We start from the raw sequence: 25852 nt of genomic DNA, 5'->3' as shown, positions 1-25852 counted from the left end.
AAAGAAAAAGGGAGCATCGAGCAGAGTCACACAGCATGGTGGATGTCTCGGAGGCACATTCTGCAGAGAGGTATGTGCATCCACATTGCCCTGCATGTCTAGCAAGGAGGGGAGGGTTGAAACAGAGACAGCATGATATTATTGCAAGTAAAAATGCGTGTGCTGATCTGCTTAGTCCTCGTCTTCGGCGGGCAGGACAAAGAACTTGTCAGGGGCCATCAGGAAATAGCGTTCCATGGCTTCGCGGAACCTATTCTTGTACTGCTTGGGGGACACAATGGTGGGGCCCTTGCCGCCGCCACCGCCCAATATGCCAGACTCCTTGACCCAGCTCTCGAGCTTCTTGTCCCAAGTGAAGGTGCGGATAAAGTCGACGATGCCGACGACTAGCTGGTTCGAAGACTCGTCAAAGCCGACCAACAGCGAGTAGTCCATGACGTTCATTTTGGACAGAAACAGCGTGTCGTTCCAGATGGCATCATGCAGGTGCTGCTTGGTGAGCTGGCGGATGCAAGATGGGGTTTTCGCGGATAAGCCGGAGCAGGTTTTGGTCCTGGAAGACTGACGCGCCCTCGGTCTCGTCGACCATGCGGTTGCGCTCCGAGCCCTTGAGATCGAAGACACGCGAGCATGTGCGCTGGTAGAAGAGATTCTCCATAATGACGACGTTCATTTTCATGGACTTGCCGGTGGCGGCATTGCGGTAGGAGATGCGGCAGACACCAAAGATCTTGGCAAGTAGGGTGTGCATGACATCCCGGTATGTGCGGTACATGTGCTCGAAATAGAAGGGCGCGAGCTTCTCAAACGCATCCATCTCGGCCTTGGGTACCTGCTTGATAATAAAGCGCTTGTCGCGGGTCTCCAGAAAGGCGCTGCCCGACTTGCCCCCTTGTGCATCATAGGTAGCGCAGCGGGCCAGTGACTCAATGTAGCTGTCCTCACAACCGCTGCACCGCCGCAGCCCGTCGAACTGCGGCGCAAACATCACCTTGCATTTGAATAATGTGCGGACCAGGCTGGTGAACTGCAATTTCAAGTGCGATAGGGGTGCATGGAGCATTGCGTATTCAATTAGTTCCTGGGCATGCTCGGCCGGTGTTGTCCGCGCGAACTCGTTGCGTGGCGAGCGCACAGACGGTGGGCTGCTGGGGGAGCCCGGCGAGTTGCCGTCGGGAGTGGCAGTGGGCGGGACAGCGGGCTCCAGGACCTTGTGCAGCTCGGTGCGGTACTCGCTGGCCATCAGGGTGAAGGCGATGATGGAGCTGGGCTCGGACTCGCGCACAATGATTGGGGACCCAGCGATCACATGCTCGGTCGATTCCAGCGGGTACTTGAGGTCAAGGCCGATCTGGAACAGCTGCTGGTTGCCGGGCGCCGAGATCAGCCCAGAGATCGTCTTCCAGATGGTGGTCAGGTTTTCCTGCGGCACCGGAACCGCCGATGTGTCAATGGAGCCCTGGTCGGCGGCCAAAGCGGATGTCTGGAACTTTGGGTAATGGCGGGGGCTGCTGGGTGCCAGATGCCCGCACAACGGACTCTAGATATGCGGCGGCGTTCTCAGCATCCTGCTCAGTCATGGCAGTGATATTCTCAGAGTCGCTGCCGGCGTCGCTCTCGCCGAAATGCAGGTCAGGGCTGGTGTGTGTCGTCTTCATCAGTGGACGAGTCGTGGTGCTGGTGGGTGGAGATGCGGCGGCGGTTGGATTCGAGTACGTGGACGCAGGTCGGTGTCCAGCAGGCTGAGGTTGCCGTCGGAGTCGGGCGAGGTTGGGCGGCGCTTGGCAGGGACCGGCGAGCTCATGATCAGATCGACCTGCGGCGAGGCCAGAGGGTTAGCTGAGTGGGTGGAGCGGTAGCTCAGGCGGCGGCGGTCCAGGTGATCGTCGATGGCTGAGTCGCTGTCGGAGCTCGAGTCAATCGAAATCGAAGGACGAGCTGCTAGACACGTGAACTGCTTCGAAGGCCTCAGGGATCGGTGCGCGCTCTGACCGACCTATATCCATGGATGCAGTAGACCGATTGTCGGTTGGGCGCTGACCGAACGGGAACCCCAGACCGAGTCTCCGTGTAATGCTCGGAATAATGCTAGAAGCGCGTGCCGGCGGCTCCGGCTGCCTCAAGGGCTGCACGTTCCCATACCGACCATTAAGCGGCGGCCTAGCAACCGTCGCGGCCCGGCGCCTCGCCGGCTGCTCGTCAGCTGCATCATGGTCCAGTATTACGAAATCATCCTCCACGTGCGAATGGCGACGCATTGGTGCATCAGTGGGACGCGCCCGGAACACCTGCACCTGCGGCATAGCAGGACGCCTCGGATGCTGCATGTACTGGGCGGCAGCTGGCAGCAGAAGATTCATTTTACGCGGCATTGTGCCGAGCGCTGGTGCTGGCTGCACGTCCTTGGCCCGGTTCAGCCGCCGCGCCAGCCGCAGAAACACATTGGGCTTGGACGAATCAGCAGTTGAGCCAGGTGGGGATGTCGGGCGGGCGCGGGGGGCCCGTGGGATGCTTGAGTTGTTGGCGGGCGGCGGGCGGCCGAAGCTCGAGAGCGGGCGGACGTTGGCGGCGCGGGCGGCTGGTGGAGCGCGGTATGCAGGGATGCGCGATGGCGGCTCTTTCTGCGGCTCTTTCTGTGTCTCTTTGAGCGCCTCTTTGGGTTTGGCCTTCTGGTCCTTGAGCTCCGGGAACTCGGCCGGGGTGCGCGCAATTTCGTCAGCGTGAGCGCGCTCCGGCTCAGGTTTCTGCAGTGCATTTTTCAGGGCGCTCCGGGGCGCCCGGGTGCGGCCAAAGCCTGCAGCCTCCACAAGGTTCCTGCGGGCACGCTCGATCTGGCGCTCCTGGCGCTCGCGCTCACGGCGCATCATCTGCATTGACAGGCGGCGGTGCAGGCGCGACACTGTGTAGGGCCCTGCCATGTGGCTTTCTTCCACCGGCGACTCGCCCAGAACCGGCATTGCAAACTGCGGACTCTCGGCGTCCTGGTGCATTTCGTCGACAGTCTCAGGCACCTGGCCTTCAGTTGGAACCGGTGCGCTTGACGGCTGCTGAGCGGGCATCGAGCTGGATGAATACCTGGGCGAGGTCCGAGAACTGCAGGTTCCATTCGACCACCTTGGTCTGCAGCTGCTCGTAGACTACCACAACCACCAGGAGTGTCGGCCGGATGGCTGTTGCGGATGGTCTGCTCGAGCGACTGGCGGAAGTACACGTGCTCGGTGTGGGCGCGATCGCGCAGACCCTCAATGATAGGCCTTGCATTCATCAAGCCTATCGTCATACACCATGTCCATGGGGAAGGCCTCGAGGCAGCCACGCAGCGACGCATAGTAGGCATCCAGGCGGGTACGCAGCTCAGCCGCCTCGCGCTCCTTGAGGCGGATGCTGACTTCGACATCAAAAAACAGCGGGATGGTGGGCACAGCCATGCGCCAGAGCGCCAATGGTGCATATTCGAAGCGCACCACCATATGGCGCAATGCAAAGCACCGCACGTAGTCGTGATGCACATCATGGTCCACAGATGCTGGCGCGCGGCAAAAGACAGGCATTGTAGAAGGTTGTCTCTAGGTACTTGCCGAACGAGTAGCGCCAGGCTTCGTCGGACATTTTGGAGACCGGCGTGCGGCTGTGGCAGATGCGGCAGCTGCCCCACATCAATATGATATCGCTTAGGCGCTCGATCGGGCTCGGGTGCTCGTCCATGGTGACATCAATGCGGCCATTGTGGTGGATGTAGCTGCGGCGGTGCTCGTACATGGGGTGGGTGCATGTGCGGCTGCTGCCAGGGCAGTCGTAGTTCAGATCGAAACACATCTCCTCCAGATATTGCCCTAGGGTCACGTCAGTGCGGCCGTAAAAGGAGATGGCGTGGGGCTGCGGACCAGCACACACCAGGTGGTCGTGACGGCGACATGTGACCATATATGAAACCACGATGCTCTGGTAGTCCCACAGCGACACGGCCTGCGGGTTAGCGTCCAGGAAGTGCTCGCCCTCGCGCACCACGCCCTCATGCAGCGCCATCTCGCTGGCGTACTGCTGGCGCATGCGGCTCGTGCTGGCCGCGCTCTGCTGCCGCGACACAAGGAAGGCCACGCCAGTCGCCGCATGCACAGCATCGTCAGATGGGCCGCCTGCCGACAGCTCGCGGAACCGCTCGGTCAGCTCGCTCAGCGCCCGCTCCCCGTCGCGCATTCGCTCCAGCACGTGCGGCGGCGGAATCCGCACAGATGGCGATGAGGACAGCACCACATTATACTCGGCCAATGCCGCTGCTGCCAGCGAGTTGCCTGGATCACTGGATACTACGTTGTACTGGCCAGGCACCGCCAGCGCAAACTCGTTGACCAGCAAGGCGGTCTCCAGATGGAGGCTGTATGCGAAGCACACGGCCAGATCCACCACCTGCTTGATATCTGCCAGGCGCTCAAACGACTCGCCGCGCAACACAATGGTTCCGCCGCGGCTCGGCTCACAGCCGTCCAGGAACACAAACGACTTGCGGACCTGTGGCAGCGACGGGTGCTGGTATGTTTGCGCGACCATTTCGCGGCAGGTGCCGATGCGCGGGCGGCCGCTAAACTTATCCATCGACGTGACGATCTCGGCGCCGGTGCAGCGGGCGATGGCGCGCAGGACGCTGCGTTTAACGCCCGCGACGACGGCTACGCGGTTGCGCATCAGGGCCTCGAGGATGTTGCGTGGCACGGGTTTCTCGGCCAGCACCACATCGGGTCCGGCACCTACAATGCGCTGGACCAGCTTTTCGGCAAAGCCCTGCTGCACGCGCAGCTCTGCGTCAAACGACACGTAGCGGGAGGGAGCCGCATGCTCGAGCGGCAACGCCAGAAGCATGATGCGGGGGGACGAGTATATGCGCGGCATGCGGCGGTGGGCCAGGCTCTTGGTAAACACCAGCCCGGCGATGTACTGGCTGTCGCCGGGCACCCCACCCGGAATGCGCTTGATGCGCACGTACCGCCGCAAGTCCATATTATCGCCGTGCCGCACGTCCGGCCGCACGCTGCCCACCGCACCTACCGCCAGATCATACACGACGCCGTCCCACCCGGCGGCCTCGTCGACGTCGATTTCTGCCAGCAGCTGCCGGACGATCCTCCGCAGATGCTCACCGGCGAATTCGCCCATAGCGCCACCGGGCCGCTCGCGCGCTGCCTGGTTGAAGTCGCAGATGGCCTCGAGCTCGTCGTACACTTGCGAGGGCATTTCGGGCGGCGCCAGCAGCCGGTCAGGCAGGACGCTGGTGTGTGTGGTGGGCTGCAGGCGGCCGGCCAGCTGCGGGAGGATAAGCCGGGAGCGCTCGAGCTCACCAAGCCAGGGCTCGTGGTGCGCCAGAAACGCCAGCTCGCCCTTGTCATCCTGCGTTGCGATCTCAACGGCGTTGGTGCGGAACGGAATGTCGCGCTCGTCCTGGTACCCGTCGCTGTCGCTGTCGCTTGCTGCCAATGACCGCACGCTGGCGGCGGGGTCGCTGGGCGCTGGCTGGTGCTCGGCCTGGGTTTGTCTGAGTGACTGCAGCGATGCCAGCTCGCCTGTCATGCCCAGCACTGGCCGCACAATCTCCGATGCCCGCGTCAGCTCCACATCGGGCGCTGGCGTCACCAACTCGACCGTTGGTTGCGCGCTGCGTCGTAGACTGCTCGGCAGGAACGCCCGGTGCTGCCGAACCGCTGACCGCGAGCTGCCACTGCCAGTTGTCGTCGATGGCGTCGACGGCTTGGAGTGCTTGCTGTACAGCGCTGTGAAAGGGTCGTCTCGTCTATTGGTGCGCTCGGCGCTGGGCTTCTTTCTGCCTGAGCCAAACATTGAATGCAGAAAAATAAAAATAAAAAGCTGAAATAGTGCCAATTCCGAAAGACAAAAAGAAGCAAAAAGTTAGCATACATGCTCAGCTGCTGCCTGCCAGTCCAGTTGGCCTGTGCGGGCCAGAGCCTGTGTGTAGCTAACGATTTCCATGTCTGACTTGTTGAACGAATCACGAATGTAGCACGAAGGAAAGAGAAAGAAAGAAAGCACCTAATGTCCCATTGCCTCTAGATGCCTGCAACCAAGGCAATCGCAAACGCTGCCGCCGCAGCAAACGCCATCGACGCAGCGGTCCCCGACGCCGTGTTCGTCGGCACATACCCCGTCATGCTCACCATCTGGTAGGGTACTGACGTCGCATCGGTGCTGTTCGTCCCGCATTTGACCTTGTTACCGTCGGGTATGCAGAAACCCGAGTCGCATTTGGAGTCCACCCACACATTGCCATTGCACTCCTGGTACTTGGTCGATCCGCTGCCTACGCACCGCTGCTGATCCTTGACCGAGCACTTCTCGCGGTTCGCCGCCGCCTTGGTGATGCATGCCGTCTTGCCGGCGTCGTCCTTCCCACACACATTGCCTGAGCCGCAGGTCTGCGCAATCCAGTTCGAGCCGTCGCACTTCTGGTAGCTGGATGAACCCGTTCCCACACATTGGATCTCGCCATCCTTCGAGCACGTTGCGCCGGTCGGAGATGGCGTCGTGTCTTCCTCGTCTTCATTATCTGTATTATTCTCAGTCGGCTCCTCGTCCGTGTCGGTCGTTGCCGCTGTTGTCTTGGGCGTCGATGTCGCCTTCGTCTTGTCGGTGTCGTTGTCCTTGGTCTTGCTGGTCTTTGTGTCCTTGGTATCGGTGACATTGCCATCATCCGTGGTCGGAGACGCAGCCGTGGTTGGGGGTGCTAGCGTATGTAAACACAAGTTCTGTTTTTTTTAGAAATCATGCAATTTATCCTCCGAACTCATTGCCCAAAATAGCCTGCGGAATTGAGAAAATTTGGTTCCATGGAAGAGTGCGGGGGAGGAAAGGAGGAAGATGGACCGCTGGTCCCGCCCCACATCATTCCAGACCCTCTCTCCATCACCTTCCAGTGCCACGGAGCTGTATCCATTGTTTGTTCAACTTACCAGTAGTGGCGGGTGCCTTGGAACTGCTCTTGCTCGTGGCCGGCGAGGCGGCAGTGGTCTCATCATCTGTAGCCGCGTGTCCGAAGAAATCGCCCACGGCCTGTCCAACACTCGAGAAGAACCCAGCAACATCTGGCTCGCGCTTAACGAGCTGATTATGCCCCTGCTGCTCAGCAAACGTCGTGCTCACCGCAGTAAGCACCAGAATGGCTGGTACAAAAAGCTTCATTATTTGCTGTTCGAAAGGGAAAGTAGGTGTAAAAGGTAATAGGGGAGCGGTAGAAAAAGGGTGAAGGGAAAGCAAAGGAGTTTCCTGCTCGCGGCTGTGCGTTTTTCCCACTTCCCCCTCCCTGCTTGCTCTGCCCGCCACCCCAAGCAATTCTGAAAATAACCTGCCTTGAGAAGCAAGAAGCTCGGAAATCAAATCGTCAGAGCCTGCTCTTGTTTTCACACACTTAACTTGCCGATCCTGGCTGAATGGAATGTTCTGCCAACTGCGCCAAGTTTGTGCTTTCTTGTCTTTCGGCTAGACATGAAGTGCTTGCGCTGGCAACCATCCTGGCCTCGATATCTCCCACCAAGTGCGAACACATGTTGACACGCCGCTGAGGTCATGCGTACACAAGGAAAATAGGACTAAAATTAGGCCCTGGTGTTGTGATGTGGCTCAGGCCGCTGCGACCCGCGGTTTGAAATCCCCGCCGTCGGCTCGGCTCACCGAAATGGCCCGCCCTATCACATGAGGTGTTGATCTTGGAGTTTCCACTTGCGCCGTACTATCTCTCTCCATCCCCCCTTCACAGCACGTATTTTTCCTACTTCCAATGAGTTCTGCCGATTTGCCACAGACCGACCCGCAGCAGCGGTGGAAGGGCTCATGGCAGGATGCCAAAACGCGGCTGCTCAGCAACACACAGCGCACGGCCCTGCACGTAGTGCCGCGGACAGCGCGCGTCAGCAAGTTGGACGCCGATCTCCTTGACGACGAGCTGACCGAGATGCTGCGGGAGCCGGTGACGCACGCCCTGTCACTAGTGCAGCCGGGCATGATGGACAGCTGGAAGCTGGAAATCGACACTGCAATCAAGGCGATTCTGTTCTGGCTATCTGTGGGATCGCACCGGCGGGCCACATATGGTCAGACATTGCAGAACTTGACGTACAAAGTGCAGGGGCGCAATTTCCACCAGCGGTTGCACATGTTTGGAATTCTGTCGATCGGTGGTGGGTACCTGTGGACGCGCCTACTGCGCCACCTATCATTGCGCGGCTGGGCGGACGCGCCCGCTGGCAGCATGCGCGCGCGGCTCTGGGCACTCGTGGACCGGCTGGAGCGCCTGTTCAAGATTGTAACGCTGGTGAATTTCCTGGCGTTCATCTCGACGGGCCAGTACAAGACCGTGGTGGAGCGCCTGCTGGGGCTGGGGCTGGTGTATGCGCGCCCGCAAATGTCGCATTCGGTGTCGTTTGAGTTCCTGAACCGCCAGATGGTGTGGCATGCGTTTACCGAGTTCGTCATGTTTGCTCTACCGCTGGTCAATCCGGCCAGAGCGCGCGCCTGGATGGTGCGCAATGTGCGCGCGGCGCTGCATCTGCCAGCTGCCAGCGTGGATCCTGCAGTGGCTGCACTGCCCGAGCACATTTGCGCGATCTGTTTCACACAGACTGACGAGGCGCAGCAGCAGGGCAGTGCTGAGGATGCGAACCATATAATCAACCCGTATGTGACCGAGTGCGGCCATATGTACTGCTATGTGTGCATCCGGACCAAGATCATGGCCGAGGGCGATGAGTGCTGCTGTCTGCGGTGCGGATCGCAGGTCAAGCAGGTGTGCCAGCACGTCGAACAGTAATATGTTGTACTAGTATTTCTCTTCTTTTTTCTTCCGCGTCACATACAAAAACACATGGTTGCAAGATGAGTCGACATGGGATGGCTATGAGGCATAAAAGCCGGCTCAGTGCTACCACACCACAAGAGCCACCAAATAAGGCAGCTTGCAGATCGGCTCTAAGCCGACACGTCTCGCAAAACGTACGCGTTATTTTGGACCTTTCTCTTGCCTCTACAAAAAAATTAAACAGTTCCCACCTTATTTTTTATATTACTGCATTGCTCGGGAAGCTAAATTGCCTTTCTACACGACATATACATGGCGTCGCTAGAGGATTCGTTCGAGTTCACGCAGCCCACGCAGCCCCTGGAGGAGACAAGCCAGCCGACACAGGACGACACGCCCCTGATTGCTGCGCACAAGAAGCCCGTCGGCAAAGTGGTTTATAAGAAGAACGAAGCCATCACAGGCAAGTATCAGTCCCCTCCAAGCGGTCTAGCCTAACGCCCCCTCTGCATAGCAGTCTAAATGTGATCACACGCTGTAGACCACGACCTGTACCTCGACACGCCAATCATCATCGGGCGGCACCGGTCGAGCAATATCCAAGTCTCAAGCAGCGTGTCCTCAAACAAGCACTGCAAGCTCTTGGTGACATTCGACAAGGCAGCCAACGACTACCTGGTGATCTGCGAGGACCTGAGCTCAAACGGCACGTTTTGGAATGGCAAGAAGATTGGCAAGAACAAGTCAGTGATCCTGACCCACGGCGACGTGCTCGAGATCAAAAAGGGCTACTACTACACATACCTACAGCTGGTGCACAAGCACGACACGTCGCAGCGCGACTCGCACATCGACAGCAAGTACCAGATCACCGACAAGGTCCTGGGCAAGGGCACATTTGCCGAGATTCGCCAGGTTCTGCGCAAGGACACGCAGGAGCAGATTGCCGTCAAGATCATGGAGAAACGCAACTTCAGCCTGCGCGGCACCGCCGAGGGCGGCACAAACTACATCCATGAGATCAACCTGTTGCGCGGCATCAAGCACCCGAACATCGTGCGCGTCTTCGATGTTGCTGAGACTCCCAAGCACATCTACATCTTCATGCCGCTGCTGCGTGGCGGCGACCTGTTCGACTACATCATTGATCACGAGCGCCTCGACGAGGCCGAGGCAAAGTACATTGTCTTCCAGATCCTGCTCGCCCTAAAGTACCTGCACGACGCCAACATTGCCCACCGCGACCTCAAGCCCGAGAACACCCTGCTTGTCTCCAAGAAGCCCTACAGCCAGATCATGCTGACTGACTTTGGCATGGCCAAGGCCACCGGCCAGAACGACCTGATGAAGACCATGTGCGGCACCCTGCAGTACATTGCGCCCGAGATGCTCTCGCCCGGCGTCCAGCCCGGCCAGGCGCTCAAGGTCGGCTACAGCAAGGCCGTCGACTGCTGGAGCCTCGGCGTCATGACCTACGTCATGGTCTCCGGCATGCTGCCCTTCAGCGACGACGAAAGCAACCCGTCCATGCTGTTCCAGCAGATCCTGTCTGGCCACATTGATTTCTCCGTCAGCTGCTGGCAGTCCATCAGCCTCGAGTGCCAGTCGTTCATCTACGGCCTGATGCGCCAGAAGCCCGACGAGCGCATGTCGGTTGAAAAGGCCTTGCGGCACCCGTGGATCGCAAAGGACATGCCGCGGCTGGCTAAAATCTACGCCGAGGCTAACAAGCCCAATGAGGCTCCGGTCTCTGTTGTTAACACTCCTGCCCAATCACCGGCCCGCCCGAAGAAACATGCCAGGCCCCGGGACGACGATGCAAGCGCCATGGGGCCGCCGGTGCCCTCGAAGAGAGCGCGCTACCAGGGCGGGCATATGGATGACGCCTAAGGTTTCTGGCTCTAAAAATACACCCACGGTATCAATGCAATCCATCTCTTTCCCTGCTGTTTTTCCTGCTTGGGCTCACACGGCAATGGGAAGAACCGAAGAAATCTAGGAAAGCGGGGGCGGATTGACGCCTATTTTTAACGCTCTGGCGCTCTGATTTTTCTTAGTGGGCTGCTTTTGGCGGTTCTCCTCATCATAGCCTTGTTTTTCATGACCTTTCTAACGTCACAATATTTATTACCGGGCACTTTTCGTCTGCTTCACTTGCTATTTTTCTACACTCGTGCAATTCCACACAATTCTTCAGTAGACCGGTTCCAAAAGCGGCAGATACAAGAAGGGGGACATTATACCGATGGCTACACCAACCATGTCAGAGACGCTGAGCAGCACCTTGCTGCCGGCACAGACACTGAGCAGCACCATGTTGCCGACACAGACGCCAAGCACCATGATGCCCGTGAACGACGAGGTGTTCAGCTGCCAGCTAGTCGGCGGGTTCTCCATCTTGGTGCAGGTGCTGGTCGGCACGCTCGGGTTCTCGACGCTCATCATCAAGCGGCAGTTTGAAAAGCCACGCCGGTCGTGGCTCGTATGGTATGTCTCCACGCTTTCTTTTTGCTCAATATTTGCTTCCGACACTATGGAGATGCGGCCAATGAACGAAAGGGAGTCCATGGCTAGCATGTTCCGTGCTTGGCGCGAATCTATGAGGGGCTGTTTGGCTCACACTGCAAGCGCGTCTTCTAAACCGCTCAATTGCCGTGTTATTTTCTCTTGGAGTGTAGGAGCTTTGACGTTAGCAAACAGGTGATTGGCGGGTCGCTGATGCACATGAGCAATCTGCTCGTGTCCGCTCTCAGCGGTGGAACCAAGGGCGAGTCGCAGACCAACCCCTGCTCGTGGTAAGTAGTGACGTGGAATGAACAGGATCGCTGTCACCAGGCAAAAGAAACTGCCAAAGAACAAAAGGGATCTCAACAATACCTGGGGAGCCATTGTTATTTCCAAACATAGGTACGTACTGAACCTGACGCTGGACTGCACGCTGGGCGTCCTGATCCTGACCGGATACCTGAAGCTATTCAAACTGCTGGTGCGGCGGTACAAGATCGAGGGCATGGAGTCGGGCGACTACGGCGAGCCACCGCAGTGGAGGTGGTGGGTGAGGCAGCTGTCGATGTTCTGCATGGGCATGGTGTTTATGAAGCTGACGGTCGTGTTTCTAATCGCGGTCCTGCCGTTCCTGGTCAGCATTGGCGATATGATTCTGAAACCCGTGCAGCTCACGCACAGCCCGCGGTTCGAGATTGTGTTTGTCATGGCAGTCTGGCCACTGTCGCTCAACATATTTGAGTCCTGGGTGATCGACCATTTCATCAAGACCCATCGGCCGCACGGGCACATGCCGGTTGTTGGCTCGGAGTCAGCGACGTCGTTCGAAATGGCCGGCACGGCTGTCTCCAGCGGGACTGTGGGCGAGCACAACCAGCAGTTTTCGATCGATATGGATGGCGAGTTTGACTTCTCCGACGACGACGATGACGAGGAAAGGACGGCGGCAGCCGGTGGGTTTGCAGGACGCAAGGCGAACTACGCGGCTGTAAAGTCCGAGGACACGCTGACGATGCGGGACAGCCTCGCGCTGGACGACGAGGAGCACGACATAGGGCTCAGCAAGCAGCACCAGGACTGATATGCATGCACGAAACGGCGCGTCTCTGCGAATCGCCTCCAACATAGCATTTTGCGAACTATTTTTCTTTCAGCCTGTATAGTATACACACGTATGTCACGAACATTGTGTTATAAGCACCAGTTCCCCCTCCACACGTAGACAATAGCATGGCTCGATGTAAACGCTGGCGAGCCATTATGCGCGCAGCAGCGCGCGGATCACTTGCGACACATTCATCTTGCGCAGGTCGGTGTACGTCTGGCCCGTGCCAACAAACACAATGGGCTGGCCTGTAGTGTATGTCATGGACAGCGCCGCACCGACGCGATCGTCGATCGTGTCGAACTTTGTCAAGATCATGCCGTCGATATGGCGCGGCTTCGACATGCCCGAGAAATCGCGCAGCGCCTGGTTGAACTTTGTCAGCTGGTCAACCGCCTCGTTGCCCACCAGGGCCTCGCCAACAAACAGAATCTTGTCGGGGCTGTTGACGCTGACCAGCTTGGCCAGGGCTCGCATCAGCGGCTCGTTGTCCTGCATCCGGCCCGCAGTGTCGATTAGCACCACGTCGAAGTTGTTGGCTGCGCCAAAGGCAATTGCGTCCTTGGCGATGGCGGCCGAGTCCTTGCCGTAGCCGCGCTCAAAGATCTCGACGTCCTGGTTGGTCGACAGCGCACGCAGGTTGCGCACGTGCACGCGCAGCTGCTCCACAGCGCCCGACCGGAATGTGTCGCAGGCGGCGATCAGCACGCGCTTGTTGTTCTGCAGCAGCCAGTAGCACACCTTGGACAGGTTGGTCGACTTGCCGACGCCGTTGACGCCCACAAAGGCCATTGTGTACGGCCGGTTCTGCGTGCGCGCCTGCGCTATATCGCGGATAATGTCCGTCGAAGAAATCGGCGTCAGGATGCGGGTCAGCGCGCGCTCCATGTTCTCCTCCACCAGCGCCTTGATGCTCTGCAGCCCGCCCACACGCACACCCACCATGCCCTGGGCTACTGACCGGCAGATCTCGGCTGCAATGTCGGCCGCTACGTTCTTGTTGGCAAGATGCTCGCGCATGCGGGCCATGGGCTCGGCCAGCGTCTCGGCAGTCAGCACACGTCCGCTGGTCAGGCTCTTGAACATGCCGAACAGGCCACCTGCTGAGGAGCCGCTGGACTCGTCGAGCTCTTCGTCATCAAGAAGCACAAATCCGTCAGAGTCATCGCCGCCATTCCGCTCGGCCACATCAGCAACCTCATAGATGCCGTCGGCGGTGCGGGCGCCCATAGATCGTTCGTCGACGAGCGACGAGATCTCACGGGCGGGCTCCGGCGTCTTGTCGCCCGAGTAATCCAGCGCTTCCATCGACTCCTTGGTCACTTGGCCCTCCCACACCCGGTTCTGCTTGCCCTTCTTTTTCCCGCCCTTCTTGCCACCCTCCTTGTCGCTGCCATGCTTGTCTGCCCACGAGCGCATCTTGCCCGGCCGCTTTCCCTTGCTCTCCAGGGCTGCAGCCTCGCCGGCCTTGACCATCTCGTCGAGCTCGCGCTTGGCGCCCTCAGCTGTGGCCTGGAATCGCTTGGTCTCTTCGAACCGCCGCGGCGCATGCTGCCTTGACTTGCGCTCGCGGAACTCGCGCTCCTCAACTGCCTGCAGTACTTGCTCAAACTCATCCTCAAAGCTGCTGAAATCAGGGAACTCGTCGTCGTCGCCATCCATGAGCTGCTGCAGCTCATCCTTGAACCGTGTCACAAAGTGCCGCTTAGCGTGCTTCAGCAGGTCGTCGATGTAGGGCAGCTGCAGGATCTTCTGGTAGACCGCAATGAATATCACATTGAGCTCGTTGGCGAAGGTCCAGTGGAGGCCGTAGGGACCAGCCACGTACTTGCTGTCGGCCCGTGTGCCCTGGATTAGCACTTCCTGCACTAAAGAGTCAATTGGCTGCCCATCAATGGGTGCGTAGTCGCGCGACCACAAAACTACTCCGCCCTTGGTTGCGATTGTGAACCCGTCCAGCATATCTTTGGTATTCGGACCCTGTGTGCCTGTAAGTGGAAAAGTATTCTCAGAAATTGTAGATGAGAAGGAGAGCTGCGAAGCTACCGCGCCCAAACTGCAGGGACGGCGGTAATACCTGTTCGCTGATTCGACCCACCCAATAGACTCTTTTAGAAGAATGGCTGATTCTACACCTTCAATCCATCAGGTGATCAAGCCTGCCAAAGGCTGTGTGCCTGAGCTGCCCATGGATGAAGCCAGCTCCATCGTCATCCCTGAACGCTGCGGATGCAGCGATGGCGAAACAAGAGACAGGCGGGAGTGGACTACCTGTCTCGTCTTTGTAAGATCTGTCTGTAATCGGCTCGCTTGCTCGGCTGGGCAGTGGCCAGTAGGGGGAGGTTCAGCAACTCCCAAACCACCAGCATTTGGATATAATGTATTGCGTCGTCGTACACACTATTCTCCGCTAGTATCCCTTGTGGATGAGGGGGAGGGGAGTAGCAACTCATAAATGCTGCAGCAGGTGCCGCCAGTCTGCGCCAACTTTGCCTTCTCTCTCAACCCACCACATTCTTGTAAAAAAAATCGCACCCTTTTTAAACAACCAGCCATGAAGATTCTTATGCTCTCCGGTGACTACGTCGAGGACTACGAGCTGTATGCGCCACTCAAGGCCCTCGAGATGCTGGGCATCGACGTGCATGTTGTGTGCCCAGACAAGAAGACTGGCGATACCATTGCCACTGCCCTGCACACCGTCGAGGGCTTCCAGACTTACACCGAGCGCCCGGGACATCTGTTCACGCTGACTCACACATTCGCCGACATTAACCTGGACGACTATGCCGGCCTTCTTGTTCCTGGCGGCCGCTTCCCCGAGTACCAGCGCTATGACCAAAGGGTGCTGGACCTGGTGAGGCATTTCTTTAACAAGGACCTGCCGGTTGCCGCCATCTGCCACGGTCTGCAGATCCTGGCTGCTGCTGGTGTGCTGAAGGGCCGCGAGTGCTCTGCCTTCCCCATGTGCAAGCTGGACGTTGAGGCGGGCGGCGCCAAGTATGTTGACTTTGAGGCATTCAGCTTGAACGCCCATGTCGAGGGCAATCTGGTCACTGCACCTGCTTACCCAGCCATTGGTGTCTGGCTCAAGGAGTTTATCAAGCTGCTTGGTATCAAGGTGCAACTCTAAAATGGTCAGCCTTGTTCTTTAACGTATCAACAATACTATTTGGATACATCAGCGCCTGCGTGATGTGCATCCCCAAAGAGTAGGGTACAGGTTTGGACAATTAGCCCAAGGGTGGAGTGATTTTAGCGTCTGTCAGCGCTAGCTCGTCAGTCTGCCTTGCGCACCAACTCCAAAGCCATCACATTTAAGGACCAGAGTTGTCAGACTTGATGCGTCAGTCATAGCGTGTTGCGATACCAGAGTATAGAGCTGTATTGACAGAAATAAATAAAAAATGGAATGTGCTGGTAATGTGACTTGTCTAGCTGGTTTTCTAACTGGATACCAGAGCTGCTTACTTCCTACCTCCACTAGAAACATGCTTGTGACAACTAGGTGCCATTTAGAAGGTTGGTGGCGGGGGCTGGATTCAAATGTGAGTTCGCTATTGAGTAGGATGATGCTGTTTGTGCGCGGAGAGAGCATGGTAATGACGAAGAGTTTGGGCCCAGGAAATTTTAAATGTCTGTATGCGAAACCACGAAAGATAAATATTAAAATTGGCTGTCGTTAACCTTAGGAGCAGCTGCTTCTCTTCCCTTTTATATGACACACGCTAGCCGCATTGCTGAGAATCTTGTCTCTCTGTCCCTCTTGAGGGCCCAATGTTGCTGTACGCCTCGTTCCAAGAGCACAAAAGATCAATGTAGGGTTCATTCATCCCTGACTTCTCGAGATTCGGTAATTGTCGTTGGAATGCAACCACCGCCTCCTTTTGAGCATTCTCCTTTCCTCTCAGCTGACATCTCTTGTCAGGAGCAACCTACGGGTGCCAAAAGCTGTCTTTAGCAAGCAGGACACATCTTTTCAGAGTGTGCAACCATCAACTCGAAATACCAACATCTCCGTTCTCTCAATAAGGCTATAGTAGGTGCAAGTACAGAGGCGCCTTCTGCACCCCGCTTGTAAACACTACATTAAGAGTCACAACATTTGACCACGCCGCTTTTTCTTTAGCCATATATGGCAAGAAATTGGGGGCAAAAGTCTTTGTTTGGATAACGTGTAGCTGGTGTTTGGCGAGTTTCAAGTGGCAGAGGTCTTGTGGCACCCAATTCGCCACTGTTCTTGCTTCACCGAGCATTTTCAAGCAGCAGGCATGGTAGAAACACGTCTCAGTGCCCTCCAGTTCAATAACAGCCTATCTAGCTGCATTTTATGACAACCACACGCTATTCGTTTCAACAGCATAGCCACCATACAGTGTCTCATTCGCTTTTCAAAGAGCGCGAATACGTCTAAACAAAAGTAAGGAAACACAAATACTAGGGAAACGGCTCAAAGGCGATATTGCGGTTGACTTTGAAGACTTGATGGAGCAGATTCATGACATGCGGGATCATATGGTGGTTGACCCTGATCTTGTGCACACCCGAGGAAGGCGCGACACCAGCTCACAGAAACCAACCATGTCGAATGCGCCGCGAACAAAGAGATCCAGACGCTCGAGGCTCTCGCTGACAGGCAAATTGCTGCTTGAATCCAGGATCTCGCCGATCTCGTCAAATGTGATCTTCTGGTCCGGGAAGTTGGTTGAACCGACATCCTTCTGGCTCATAGAGAAACAGTCCACGATGAGTGTATGTAAAAGCGGTAGCTGTCCCAGTAGATTGGCGAGCCCGTGCTTGTCCGCGATACTGGCTGTCAGAGTAAGCGAGCGCAAGTTGACCCATGCAATCAACTCAGGCAGTGGATAGTCGAGGAGTCCTAAGACGGCTTCCTCAGCATTAGACGGCAGCTGATACAGGCGCTCAACCATGTCGACCGAGTACATGTTGACGAACGGGATTCTAGTTGGGTGGCCGATCTTGAGTATCTTCACCGACTCGAACGCCTGCTCGTTGATGCGTTCAAAGTTCGTCGGGTCGTCCATAATAGTCAGTCTCTCGAATGTTCTGCCCTGGAAATAGGCGTAGATGTCGGTGTAGACGTAAGCGGAGCCAGTAATGTTAAGAGCACTCAATTTAGGGAAATGGATGGGGTAATCGCAGCCTGGAAAATTGACAGTCTGAGCGGCGGCCTGGATAAATTCCAGGTGTAAACTTTCAAGGTTGCCAAAGTCCAGCGCGCCTTCGGTGATATCGAAGAGGTGCCACGGGATAACAGCCTCGATCTGGAACACCTCGAGGATACGCAAGCATTGTGTCGGAATGGCTGGCAAGTCGCGGCGCAGACGGACGTAGCGGATGTTAATTGAAAGTGATGTGAGATTGTCGAAGAGCTTGGGCACATTCAGGGGGAATGGGATAAGCATCTGGACATGTTCCAGCTGATGCATGTACTCCTTGAGCGTACATTCATACAGAGGGCAAAGTCTCGAGATCTCACTGGTTATGTTAGCTGCCGGGCCCCAGTTCTTGAACAGGTGGTACCTCAAGTCAGTGACACATGGAAACAGCCTTCGGATAGGACTTTGCAGCTGACTCAGCCGCCTCAAATTCCTCAATGGGGTCCACGTCATTTGCAGCCCTGCCATGAATATGCCTTCCCCGAGGAATAGAATCGAGCGCACATTTGGCAGTGACGAAGGTAGCCTGCTGGCCATGTCCTTAATCACCTTATCCATGTCCATTGGCAGCCTGCATCGGTTGTATATAATCACACGGAGCTCTGTGACAAGATGTAGCTTGCTATGTTTGGTAAGGAACCCTAGGTTCCACATCCAATCACGAGCGTGGCTTTTGCCGCACGGGCACTTCTCGCGGTCGCACTCGACATAGCAGTCGAGAAGGAGTGGACGGAACACTGCCTCCGGGAGCTCACAGACGCGATGTGGGTATGAATCACCGAAATTGATGATGTTCGAATACTCTTTAGCCTGTCGATGTACGGGTGAGGGACTTGGCACAGAGGTCAGCTATGTCTGTGAAGGAGGCTGGACTCTAGCTGGCTATCTGGCTGCTGGATGTCCATGCTATATAGTAGAATAAATTAATGCGATGAGGAGGGTGCAGAACGTAGACTGGAATAAGTAATGTGAAATGCCAGAGGAAATGGGAGCTGAGAGAAAAATGCGATGGTGAGCTGATTCCGCTGTGCTTCGACCGCTGACTATATATTTCGAGACACAAGCTGCTACTGCACTTGTCAAAAACTGACAACCCTGCAATAGACACCAGCACGCACGACACACCTCGCCGGCATGTACACGCCAATGTGGATATCCGGCCATCTCTATGGACATACTCGTTATTCGAACAATGGAACAAGAGCTGCCGTTCTGCCAATTGCTGGAAAAAGAATGCAATCTCATGTGCGTGAGTGGTTGGCTGGCGAGAGAAAAGAGGCACGGTAGAATGCAGCATGGCAAGAACCGGGTCCCTTTGTAGTTGTCTGCAGCACTGCCCAAAGTAGATACCAAAGCCCGCATTTTGCGTTCACGAATGCAGCACAGGCGCTGATCCACACCTTATGCAGCACCATACAAAGGGATGAGGCCCAGCGTCCTCAGTTGGTCAATGCAAAGCTATATGGCCAGAGCTGTGTTCGCGAACGAGCAATTAATGCACGCATATTCGCAGCCCCCGGCCACAGCAGTGGGCACTCTGTCCACCGTAGATACCAGATGGTTGGCTGTGCACCACAAAAATGCCTATCTGCAGTTATTTGGAGCCAGTTATTTGGAGCTCAGGCTGTCCAGTATATCCTGAGATGAAGTAGATGAGATGCACTTGGATATGCGACCATATCGGCTATCACTATACTGGACATGCATGGAGATAAAGTGCCATCCATATATCGGTCCATATAATTATCAGGAGATAGACATGCCAAATTGGCAAGGTAGGTATCTAACACAGCATGGCTACAAGTGTTTATTGAACCAGCATCTCCCCAGCTTGATGCTGCTGGCCTATTTGGGTAGCATGCCTTTTCCAGTTCAAGACCAGCTCCATGATTTGTGATCTAGTCTATTGTGATATGTAAAAAATGCCAGAGGACTTCCATTCTACGTACGCTTTGGAGAGCTGGCAGGCGTGCTAGAGGGATTGTGCATGCTCTGAATCTGCCTGTCCAGTTGACGCGTTGTGCAGATCAAGCAGCTGCTCTGCCTTGTCATCGTCCAGTTTATCAACCACTGTACTGTCGAGGGGTTGTCCAAACGTGCTTGTGCCCTGGGTCTGCTGCCGCAGAAGATCAAGATACGATGTCCACTGCGCAAAAAAGGGCTCCAGGTAGCGCTTGTCAGTGACGGTCTGGTGGCTGCGGAACTCGGCACGCACATACTGGTCACCTACGAACCGCATCTCTTTGGGCAGCAGTCGGTGTACACGCAAAATGCTGCGATAGAGGTACAGAGGGCCTAGTCATTATTCGTGAGGTGGTGGACAAGGGAAGAGAGGCAGGGTCCAGAGAGAAACGAGAGAGCAAAAGGAAGCAGAAACTGATTAGCCCAATTGGGCACTGCAGCCCAAGCGGTTATCGGAGAGATAACACTTAGAGTATCCAACACGTGACCTAGACCGCTTGCTTGCAAAAGCAAATTTTCCGGACCTGATAGGGATTTTGCTCGGCTATTCAGGAGCTGCAGCTCCTTGAAGGTAGAAAATGCTGGACACTTTGTGCGTGTTGTGCCCGTCTAGGCTGTAGTGTATTCAAGCGGGGTACCTTGGCACTCTGCAAGGTGGCCAGTGGCCAGTGGCCAGTCTGGTGAAACCCATATCTGCGCTACTCTTGGAGCACCGGTTGCGACCATGATCAAGCGGTTTTGTGGATATTCGATGCTTGTTTTTCAACCGCAACCTCAATTAATTCATTTGTACAAAACGCTTATTCAACCCAATGAACGACCACAAGCGGAAGGTATCGGTAGAGAGTGTATCAGGACAATGAATACAGCACAGAGGCATCGCAGGGAAAAGCGAATCGCGCTAGTCAAGCGGCCGACGTATCGACGGCAGTCGGCACGAGAGCGCACTCGCTCTGGCATCCACATCGGGCAACAACAAAGCTGTGGCATTAGCCGGGCCCAAGCGCACGTCTGGGCTGCAGGCACCCATCATGCATCTATCGGGTCACGCGGGCGACGTGACCTCCTGCCGGTTCTCGCCCACAGGCGAACACATTGCGTCTGGCTCGGCAGATGCGCGGGTATTCCTGTGGAATACGTATGGTCGACTGCACAAACTACGGTGTGCTGCAGGGCCACAAGGCAGGCGTGCTGGAGGTGCAGTGGATGCCCAACGGCCGGCTGATCACGGCCAGCGCCGACAAGACTGTGGCGGTCTGGGACACCCTGACCGGCGAGCGGCTGAAGCGGTCCAAGGGCCATTCAGGAGCAGTCAATGCTTGCTGCCCGCTCAACTTTGTAGCTGGCGACGATAACCTGTATGCCAGTGCATCCGACGACGGAACAGTGATGCTGTGGGATGCCCGACAGCGGCATGCGACTGCTGAAATCGACCATGACCTGCCACTGACATCGATTGCGGTAAACGGAAACACGGTGTATGCTGGGTCGTTGGACAACAATGTTACGGGCTGGGATATCCGGACCTTGGGTCAGTCGCTGGTGCTGCGCGGACACTCCGACACAGTGATGGGGCTGACGACGTCACCCAAGACAGGGCACTACCTGCTGTCAACGTCGCTAGACAACACTGTGCGGCTCTGGGATCTGCGGCCATTCAGCAGCAATGTGAACCGTTGCGAGCGCGTGTTCACAGGCGCTCCGCACGGGTACGAGCGGAATCTGATCCGCCCAGCCTTCGACAAGGACGAGACGTTGGTTGCATCGGGCAGTGCTGACCGGACTCTGACGATCTGGAATATGCGATCGGGCGAGATCAAATACAAGTTGCCAGGGCATAAGGGCAGCGTGAACCAGGCCGACTTCCACCCGTTGGAGCCTATCGTGCTGTCGGGCAGTGTCGACAAGACCATGTTCCTTGGAGAGATATAGTGTGTTGTTTTGCACCAATAGCACTTGTGGTTAGAGTTGAATGGGATTTGCTAGGTACGTTTGAACTATTGGATATTGTGCTGCTTGAGCTTCTCCTCCAGCTCATGTCTCTCGCGGATTCGCCGGCGGTAGCGCTTGAGCTTGGCGACGGCATGGATGACCGGCATGATGTCGTAAATGGGCTGGATGACCTGATCCAGATCCTCCTGCGTGACTGCGCTAACAACGTGCTTGCAGTTGGCCCCCTTGTCGGTGATCCTGTACGTGCCGTTCTGTGTGACCCACGGGTGCTCGCGGATCTTCATCGACAGTAATGCGTTCTGTCGGCTCCTGCTTCAGCATGTGCACCAGCAGGTCATCCAGCTGCGAATCGCCTCCCTCGGGAATCTCAAGCTTTCCCTCAGACACTGCGTCCATGATCTCCAGAACCGTCTCGCCAGTGAATGGCAGCTTCCCGTAGATGAACGAGTAGAGACACACGCCCAGCGACCAGATATCGGCAGCCTCGCCCGACACCTCGCTAGTGTTGGTGCAGAGCTCGGGCGCCATGAATGCTGGTGTGCCCGAGTACCCCTTGATCTTCTCACCGTGCTTGCTCAACAGCTTAGACTCGCCAAAGTCGGTAATCTTGAGCACGTTGTCGCTGGTAATCAGCATGTTGTCAGGCTTGAGGTCGCGGTGAACAATACCGTGCTCGTGCAGGTACTCGAGCGCCAGCATTGCCTCGACAAAAAACTTGTGCGCCAGCTCGCAGTCCAGGGGCTCGGACGTGAACTCGTTTTGGTCCAGCTTCTGCACAGGTCCGTTCCTGCACAGGTCCATGACTACACCGGGTAAAAATGCGCTCATTGTTAGCTGGGAATATGTGCGGGAGATTCGCGCTGGTTGCATGCCTCTGGGAAAATCAAGCACTCTATCGCAGATGGAATACACGCTGCAGAATCTTGGAAGCGCAAACTTTTTCCCATTTTCCTTACCTAGATAGAGAACGTCCTGCTCAGGGTCGTTTAGCACCTCGTGGAGCCGCACCAAGTTTTGGTGCTGCAGCTTCTTCCAGATGGCAAGCTCCATGCGGATAAGCGAGAACGGGTCCTGCTGCTCGTCCTTTTGCTGGTCAAGCATCGCCTGGCGCATCGCAAACAGTCCACCGCGCCCGCGCCCGCGCGCCATAGGGCCTCCACCGCGCGCCTTCTTCACCATGTCCGCCTGCACACGCTTGCGCAGCGCAGCCTTGAGGTACTCCTTCATGGCCTAGGTAGTGCCGGGGTCAGTCAGCAATAGGACAGATTGGGGTGTTCTTGTTACTGCAGGCGGGAAGAGTTCCATGCAACTTACATATTCCTTTTCGGTGCTGCGGTGCCTAACTAGGTACACGGTGCCGTACGAGCCCTTGCCCAGCTCCCTGACTATAGAGTAGTCGCCGACAATCATGTACCCCTCAGCATCCTCGCTGGCCTCGGCCGCGGCCGTGTATTTGACTTCGTCGGGGCGCGAAACCTTGTACATTCCCTTCAATTAAAAAGACAGCGCAGAAAATATCTGTGGATATAAAGAAAAATACTGCTGGAGAAAAACAGGCCTCTTGCATGGAAAAAAACTGGGGTCTCGCAATGCAGCGGCTCTCTGGCCATGCGCCGTCTCGGCGTGCCAGGGTGGAGGGGAGCACAGCCAGCCCTGCTTGTGTGACGTTAGTCGTTTTTGAAGAACCGCGAGCCGCTCTCCAGCTGCGCCCTCGAGTAGTCAATGATGCGCTCGCCAATGTCGAGGTACTGCCTGGCCAGACCCTGCACCGTGTTGCCCGTGCCGTCAAGGTTTGGTCTACACCGCACAGTTGCGTTCTTAGTTTCAAAGCCCGACTCTGCCGCTGCTGCCTGCTTCCTGCTGTCTTTCAGGAAAATCCGCTCACATGTCTCAGCCTTGGTGCAACGCATACTTACGTCAGTCCAGTCGACCGGCGGATGCCTGCCAGCACCGTCGATACCAATACCAGGTCGACGCCGTAGTGAATTGCCTTGCCAATAATCGCCATGTTAAAGGTGAATAGCCGAATTTCGAACCAACAAAAGGAACTAGGCCAGAAAGGTACCGGGCTGGAAAAATAACTGCAAACTTGTTTGTTAAGGGCACATGACTAGACTGTCCCTCTTTCGCTATTGCCAGCACCTACAGAATGTCCTGCAGGTTCCATAGCGAGATTCGGTGGTCCTGGCTGGCGACGACCAGCCACTGCGGCCGCTCATTCCAGCGTGCTTGGGCCATTTCGCTGCTGATACTCTCTGCGCTGCCTTTGGCTAGCGTGCTCACGTCTACTGATGTCAGGGCAGCACGATGGAAGCGTATCTCGCGGTATGGCTTCAAGTCAGTGTCGAACAGGTGCAGGGCGTAGTCCCAGCCAGCGGCGGCCACCAGCTTTGGTAATGAGAAGCACCGGATCTCAGCCAGCCCGCTATGCTTGACAGTACCGGGCTCCTGAGCCACCTGAAAACCAGCGCTGTTAATGGCGTAGCGGCATATCTTGCTATCGGCCGAGCACGTGTAGACGGTCTTTCCGTCACTGTCGTAGTCGATGCTCATAATCGGCTCACTGTGCGCAGTCTCCTGGGTAGACTTGAGCACAGCTGCGTGCTGATCTTTGGACACATTAACAGCAAACAGCTGCAGAGTCGTGCTTTCGTAGCCAACCACGAGTCCCAGAGCGTCACCGTCACCATCCACAGGAACCAGCTTCAAGCACATCGGGGAGTCTTCGCGAGCCCCGGCGTCAGTGTGCGACCTGCGACCAACATCGGCGACAATTTTCGTCTCAGTCGCAAGGTTATAGAGAAAGGCCTTTCCCTCACCTGCCTGCTCCAGCCCAGCAATCCAGGTTGCACCCTGGTGCTGGATGTGCGAGAATTTGCAAAAGCTCATCGAGTCAATTGCCAGAGTCGTTGCAATATCGAACGTCGCGTAAAACTCACCAGCGTGAAGTCTCCAGATGTGAAGCTTGTTGTCACGGCCCTGGCTAATCACAGTACTGTCACTGATCCCACAGACAGCCAAGATTGAACCGCCATGTGCGCCTGTGAAGTTGACGAGTGGCCGCTTGAGCAGCATATTCCAGATAATCAGCTGCCCGCTTTGGTCGCCCGAAACCATGAGCCGGTCGTCGCCAAAGAACCGAGCACAGTTTACTGGTGACGTATGCGCTCTGAAAATAAATGCTGGTTGTGCCATTGTATGCTTGACGAGTACGTGGAGGTGGAAAATTCTGCAACGATAAACAATTACCCCGTCGTGTTTTGGGCCCACAAAAACAGTTGTACACAATTGACAAACTGAAATGGGTATGGCACATGCTAGTTGCGCTAGCGCACAGCTTTGGGTATGTGTAGTTCTCTAGATACACACAGTATTTACTTGAATGATAGAGTACAAAAGAAGGCACATCTGCTCAAAGCTCGTGAGCAATTATTAGACCAAAGGTTAGCAAACCCCATCCCCGGCTAGCAGCTACGCTTCCTACATAGATGTCATTTCGACATACTGGTTTTGATCCTGGGTCTTGGCACGACTAGCATGTCCTCTATCCACCTCGCCCCCATCATTTCCGAATATCCTTTGGCCATGGATCGCCAGATACCTATACGTATTACATGCGGTAAAAGAATAGCTGCAAAGCCGGCTGGCACGAAAATTAACGGAAGGAAAGAGGCGTAGAGTGTACTGTATGGTTCAGCAGTCTCCTTTTCTAAGGACCTGTGACTTTGGTGCTTGAACTAGTACCTCAATTCTAACGAACCGAGTTGCTTTGTGTTGATTGCAGTCAAATCTTACATATGAAGGGCCGCAAACAACAAGTAGCTCAGGCGGCGTGTATCATTATTAGAACTATCCTCTAGTAATGGAAAAGGTACAGCGCTCTCCCTAGAAACAAGGGCGCTGCTGGCTGCTTCTTTCACCTCATTCTTTGGCTAAAGAACACTACCGAAAAGCGTATCTGTCTGTCTTTGCCCTCCAACAGCTGCACAGCATCCGCAGCATGTATCCATCTGGTTGTTTTTTGCTATAGGAATCACCGGCAAAAGAAGCTGCGAGCAGTGCACAGTTGAAAAATGGAGAGGAAACACACACATTCTGTGCCATCAAGGCCGAGAAACAACCACCCGCGCATATTTCTAGCCCAGTGCAGTCATTTGCAACAGGGGAAATGTCAGAAAAGCAGGCTGCAATCCTGCCTATTAACCTAGGGGATGAGTGGTTATCGGGTATATGGAAAAAATAACTTTTCAAAAATGACTGAGGGGAAGAAGGAAGGCTGATAGTCTGCCTGGGCCTTTATACGTATGCGTTTCGGCCTTGCCCATAGTGGTGCAAGGGGACTCCAGACCC

General features: G+C 56.0%; 14 protein-coding genes across 14 annotated transcripts; 5 read left to right on the top strand and 9 right to left on the bottom strand.

Moving 5' to 3' along the window:
- Positions 1-171: 171 nt before the first annotated feature.
- On the bottom strand, positions 172-1658 carry DL89DRAFT_273603 (SAICAR synthase-like protein; the record flags this gene model as incomplete). The annotated part of the gene is made up of 3 exons (XM_040889083.1): positions 172-501; positions 563-1351; positions 1533-1658. 3 exons carry the CDS (start codon positions 1656-1658, stop codon positions 172-174), a joined length of 1245 nt encoding a protein of 414 aa, XP_040747114.1.
- A 173-nt stretch (positions 1659-1831) lies between these two features.
- On the bottom strand, positions 1832-3285 carry DL89DRAFT_6172 (uncharacterized protein). The gene has a single exon (XM_040891881.1). The coding sequence runs from the start codon at positions 3057-3059 to the stop codon at positions 1917-1919; it is 1143 nt and encodes a 380-aa protein (XP_040747113.1). The 5' UTR covers positions 3060-3285; the 3' UTR covers positions 1832-1916.
- On the bottom strand, positions 3285-5935 carry DL89DRAFT_6163 (uncharacterized protein). The gene has a single exon (XM_040891877.1). The coding sequence runs from the start codon at positions 5827-5829 to the stop codon at positions 3511-3513; it is 2319 nt and encodes a 772-aa protein (XP_040747112.1). The 5' UTR covers positions 5830-5935; the 3' UTR covers positions 3285-3510.
- Positions 5936-6056: 121 nt separating this feature from the next.
- DL89DRAFT_289588 (uncharacterized protein) lies at positions 6057-7185 on the bottom strand (the record flags this gene model as incomplete). The annotated part of the gene is made up of 2 exons (XM_040889972.1): positions 6057-6730; positions 6957-7185. The coding sequence occupies 2 exons, from the start codon at positions 7183-7185 to the stop codon at positions 6057-6059; spliced, it is 903 nt and encodes a 300-aa protein (XP_040747111.1).
- A 391-nt stretch (positions 7186-7576) lies between these two features.
- DL89DRAFT_263911 (uncharacterized protein) lies at positions 7577-8874 on the top strand. Its single transcript, XM_040886024.1, has one exon. The coding sequence runs from the start codon at positions 7781-7783 to the stop codon at positions 8807-8809; it is 1029 nt and encodes a 342-aa protein (XP_040747110.1). The 5' UTR covers positions 7577-7780; the 3' UTR covers positions 8810-8874.
- A 162-nt stretch (positions 8875-9036) lies between these two features.
- DL89DRAFT_242719 (Pkinase-domain-containing protein) lies at positions 9037-10882 on the top strand. The gene is made up of 2 exons (XM_040885013.1): positions 9037-9260; positions 9339-10882. Exons 1-2 carry the CDS (start codon positions 9110-9112, stop codon positions 10685-10687), a joined length of 1500 nt encoding a protein of 499 aa, XP_040747109.1. The 5' UTR covers positions 9037-9109; the 3' UTR covers positions 10688-10882.
- Positions 10872-12506, top strand: DL89DRAFT_263907 (uncharacterized protein). Its single transcript, XM_040886023.1, has 3 exons — positions 10872-11284; positions 11476-11592; positions 11705-12506. The coding sequence occupies exons 1-3, from the start codon at positions 11058-11060 to the stop codon at positions 12381-12383; spliced, it is 1023 nt and encodes a 340-aa protein (XP_040747108.1). The 5' UTR covers positions 10872-11057; the 3' UTR covers positions 12384-12506.
- A 54-nt stretch (positions 12507-12560) lies between these two features.
- On the bottom strand, positions 12561-14369 carry DL89DRAFT_289584 (P-loop containing nucleoside triphosphate hydrolase protein; the record flags this gene model as incomplete). Its single annotated transcript, XM_040889971.1, has 1 exon — positions 12561-14369. One exon carries the CDS (start codon positions 14367-14369, stop codon positions 12561-12563), a length of 1809 nt encoding a protein of 602 aa, XP_040747107.1.
- Positions 14370-14961: 592 nt separating this feature from the next.
- DL89DRAFT_280425 (intracellular protease 1) lies at positions 14962-15813 on the top strand (the record flags this gene model as incomplete). The annotated part of the gene is made up of 1 exon (XM_040889592.1): positions 14962-15813. The coding sequence occupies one exon, from the start codon at positions 14962-14964 to the stop codon at positions 15538-15540; it is 579 nt and encodes a 192-aa protein (XP_040747106.1). The 3' UTR covers positions 15541-15813.
- Positions 15814-16951: 1138 nt separating this feature from the next.
- DL89DRAFT_263904 (uncharacterized protein) lies at positions 16952-18641 on the bottom strand (the record flags this gene model as incomplete). The annotated part of the gene is made up of 5 exons (XM_040886022.1): positions 18461-18641; positions 18296-18419; positions 18250-18274; positions 17966-18228; positions 16952-17935 (listed from the first exon to the last, which is right to left on the bottom strand). Coding segments are annotated over exons 1-5 (1428 nt in total), but the record flags the coding sequence as incomplete, so codon positions are not given.
- A 918-nt stretch (positions 18642-19559) lies between these two features.
- DL89DRAFT_220150 (ACN9-domain-containing protein) lies at positions 19560-19886 on the bottom strand (the record flags this gene model as incomplete). The annotated part of the gene is made up of 1 exon (XM_040884434.1): positions 19560-19886. A coding segment is annotated over one exon (327 nt), but the record flags the coding sequence as incomplete, so codon positions are not given.
- Positions 19887-20312: 426 nt separating this feature from the next.
- DL89DRAFT_263902 (U5 snRNP-specific protein) lies at positions 20313-21546 on the top strand. The gene is made up of 4 exons (XM_040886021.1): positions 20313-20397; positions 20419-20453; positions 20481-20713; positions 20736-21546. Exons 1-4 carry the CDS (start codon positions 20362-20364, stop codon positions 21479-21481), a joined length of 1050 nt encoding a protein of 349 aa, XP_040747103.1. The 5' UTR covers positions 20313-20361; the 3' UTR covers positions 21482-21546.
- On the bottom strand, positions 21547-23183 carry DL89DRAFT_242710 (kinase-like protein; the record flags this gene model as incomplete). The annotated part of the gene is made up of 4 exons (XM_040885012.1): positions 22817-23183; positions 22459-22732; positions 21830-22305; positions 21547-21780 (listed from the first exon to the last, which is right to left on the bottom strand). The coding sequence occupies exons 1-4, from the start codon at positions 22985-22987 to the stop codon at positions 21547-21549; spliced, it is 1155 nt and encodes a 384-aa protein (XP_040747102.1). The 5' UTR covers positions 22988-23183.
- A 56-nt stretch (positions 23184-23239) lies between these two features.
- Positions 23240-24865, bottom strand: DL89DRAFT_6111 (WD40 repeat-like protein). Its single transcript, XM_040891869.1, has 2 exons — positions 23419-24865; positions 23240-23265 (listed from the first exon to the last, which is right to left on the bottom strand). The coding sequence occupies exon 1, from the start codon at positions 24695-24697 to the stop codon at positions 23645-23647; it is 1053 nt and encodes a 350-aa protein (XP_040747101.1). The 5' UTR covers positions 24698-24865; the 3' UTR covers positions 23240-23265; positions 23419-23644.
- Positions 24866-25852: the final 987 nt, after the last annotated feature.

The sequence above is a fragment of the Linderina pennispora genome (genome assembly GCF_002104995.1).
Source record: "Linderina pennispora strain ATCC 12442 chromosome Unknown DL89scaffold_1, whole genome shotgun sequence".
Classification (NCBI taxonomy): domain Eukaryota; kingdom Fungi; phylum Kickxellomycota; class Kickxellomycetes; order Kickxellales; family Kickxellaceae; genus Linderina; species Linderina pennispora.
This window is presented reverse-complemented; position numbering and strand designations above follow the sequence as displayed.

Bases quoted from the DNA above. Each gene is read 5' to 3' on its own strand.
- DL89DRAFT_263902 (XM_040886021.1), top strand. From the start codon at position 20,362: ATGAACGACCACAAGCGGAAGGTATCGGTAGAGAGT. The intron at 20,454-20,480 runs GTCAAGCGGCCG...TATCGACGGCAG, and splicing joins GGGAAAAGCGAATCGCGCTA to TCGGCACGAGAGCGCACTCG.
- DL89DRAFT_6163 (XM_040891877.1), bottom strand. From the start codon at position 5,829: ATGTTTGGCTCAGGCAGAAAGAAGCCCAGCGCCGAGCGCACCAATAGA.
- DL89DRAFT_242719 (XM_040885013.1), top strand. From the start codon at position 9,110: ATGGCGTCGCTAGAGGATTCGTTCGAGTTCACGCAGCCCACGCAGCCC. The intron at 9,261-9,338 runs GCAAGTATCAGT...CACACGCTGTAG, and splicing joins GAAGAACGAAGCCATCACAG to ACCACGACCTGTACCTCGAC.
- DL89DRAFT_263911 (XM_040886024.1), top strand. From the start codon at position 7,781: ATGAGTTCTGCCGATTTGCCACAGACCGACCCGCAGCAGCGGTGGAAG.
- DL89DRAFT_6172 (XM_040891881.1), bottom strand. From the start codon at position 3,059: ATGCCCGCTCAGCAGCCGTCAAGCGCACCGGTTCCAACTGAAGGCCAG.
- DL89DRAFT_6111 (XM_040891869.1), bottom strand. From the start codon at position 24,697: ATGGCACAACCAGCATTTATTTTCAGAGCGCATACGTCACCAGTAAAC.
- DL89DRAFT_263907 (XM_040886023.1), top strand. From the start codon at position 11,058: ATGTCAGAGACGCTGAGCAGCACCTTGCTGCCGGCACAGACACTGAGC. The intron at 11,285-11,475 runs GTATGTCTCCAC...CTTGGAGTGTAG, and splicing joins CGCCGGTCGTGGCTCGTATG to GAGCTTTGACGTTAGCAAAC. The intron at 11,593-11,704 runs GTAAGTAGTGAC...TTCCAAACATAG, and splicing joins CAGACCAACCCCTGCTCGTG to GTACGTACTGAACCTGACGC.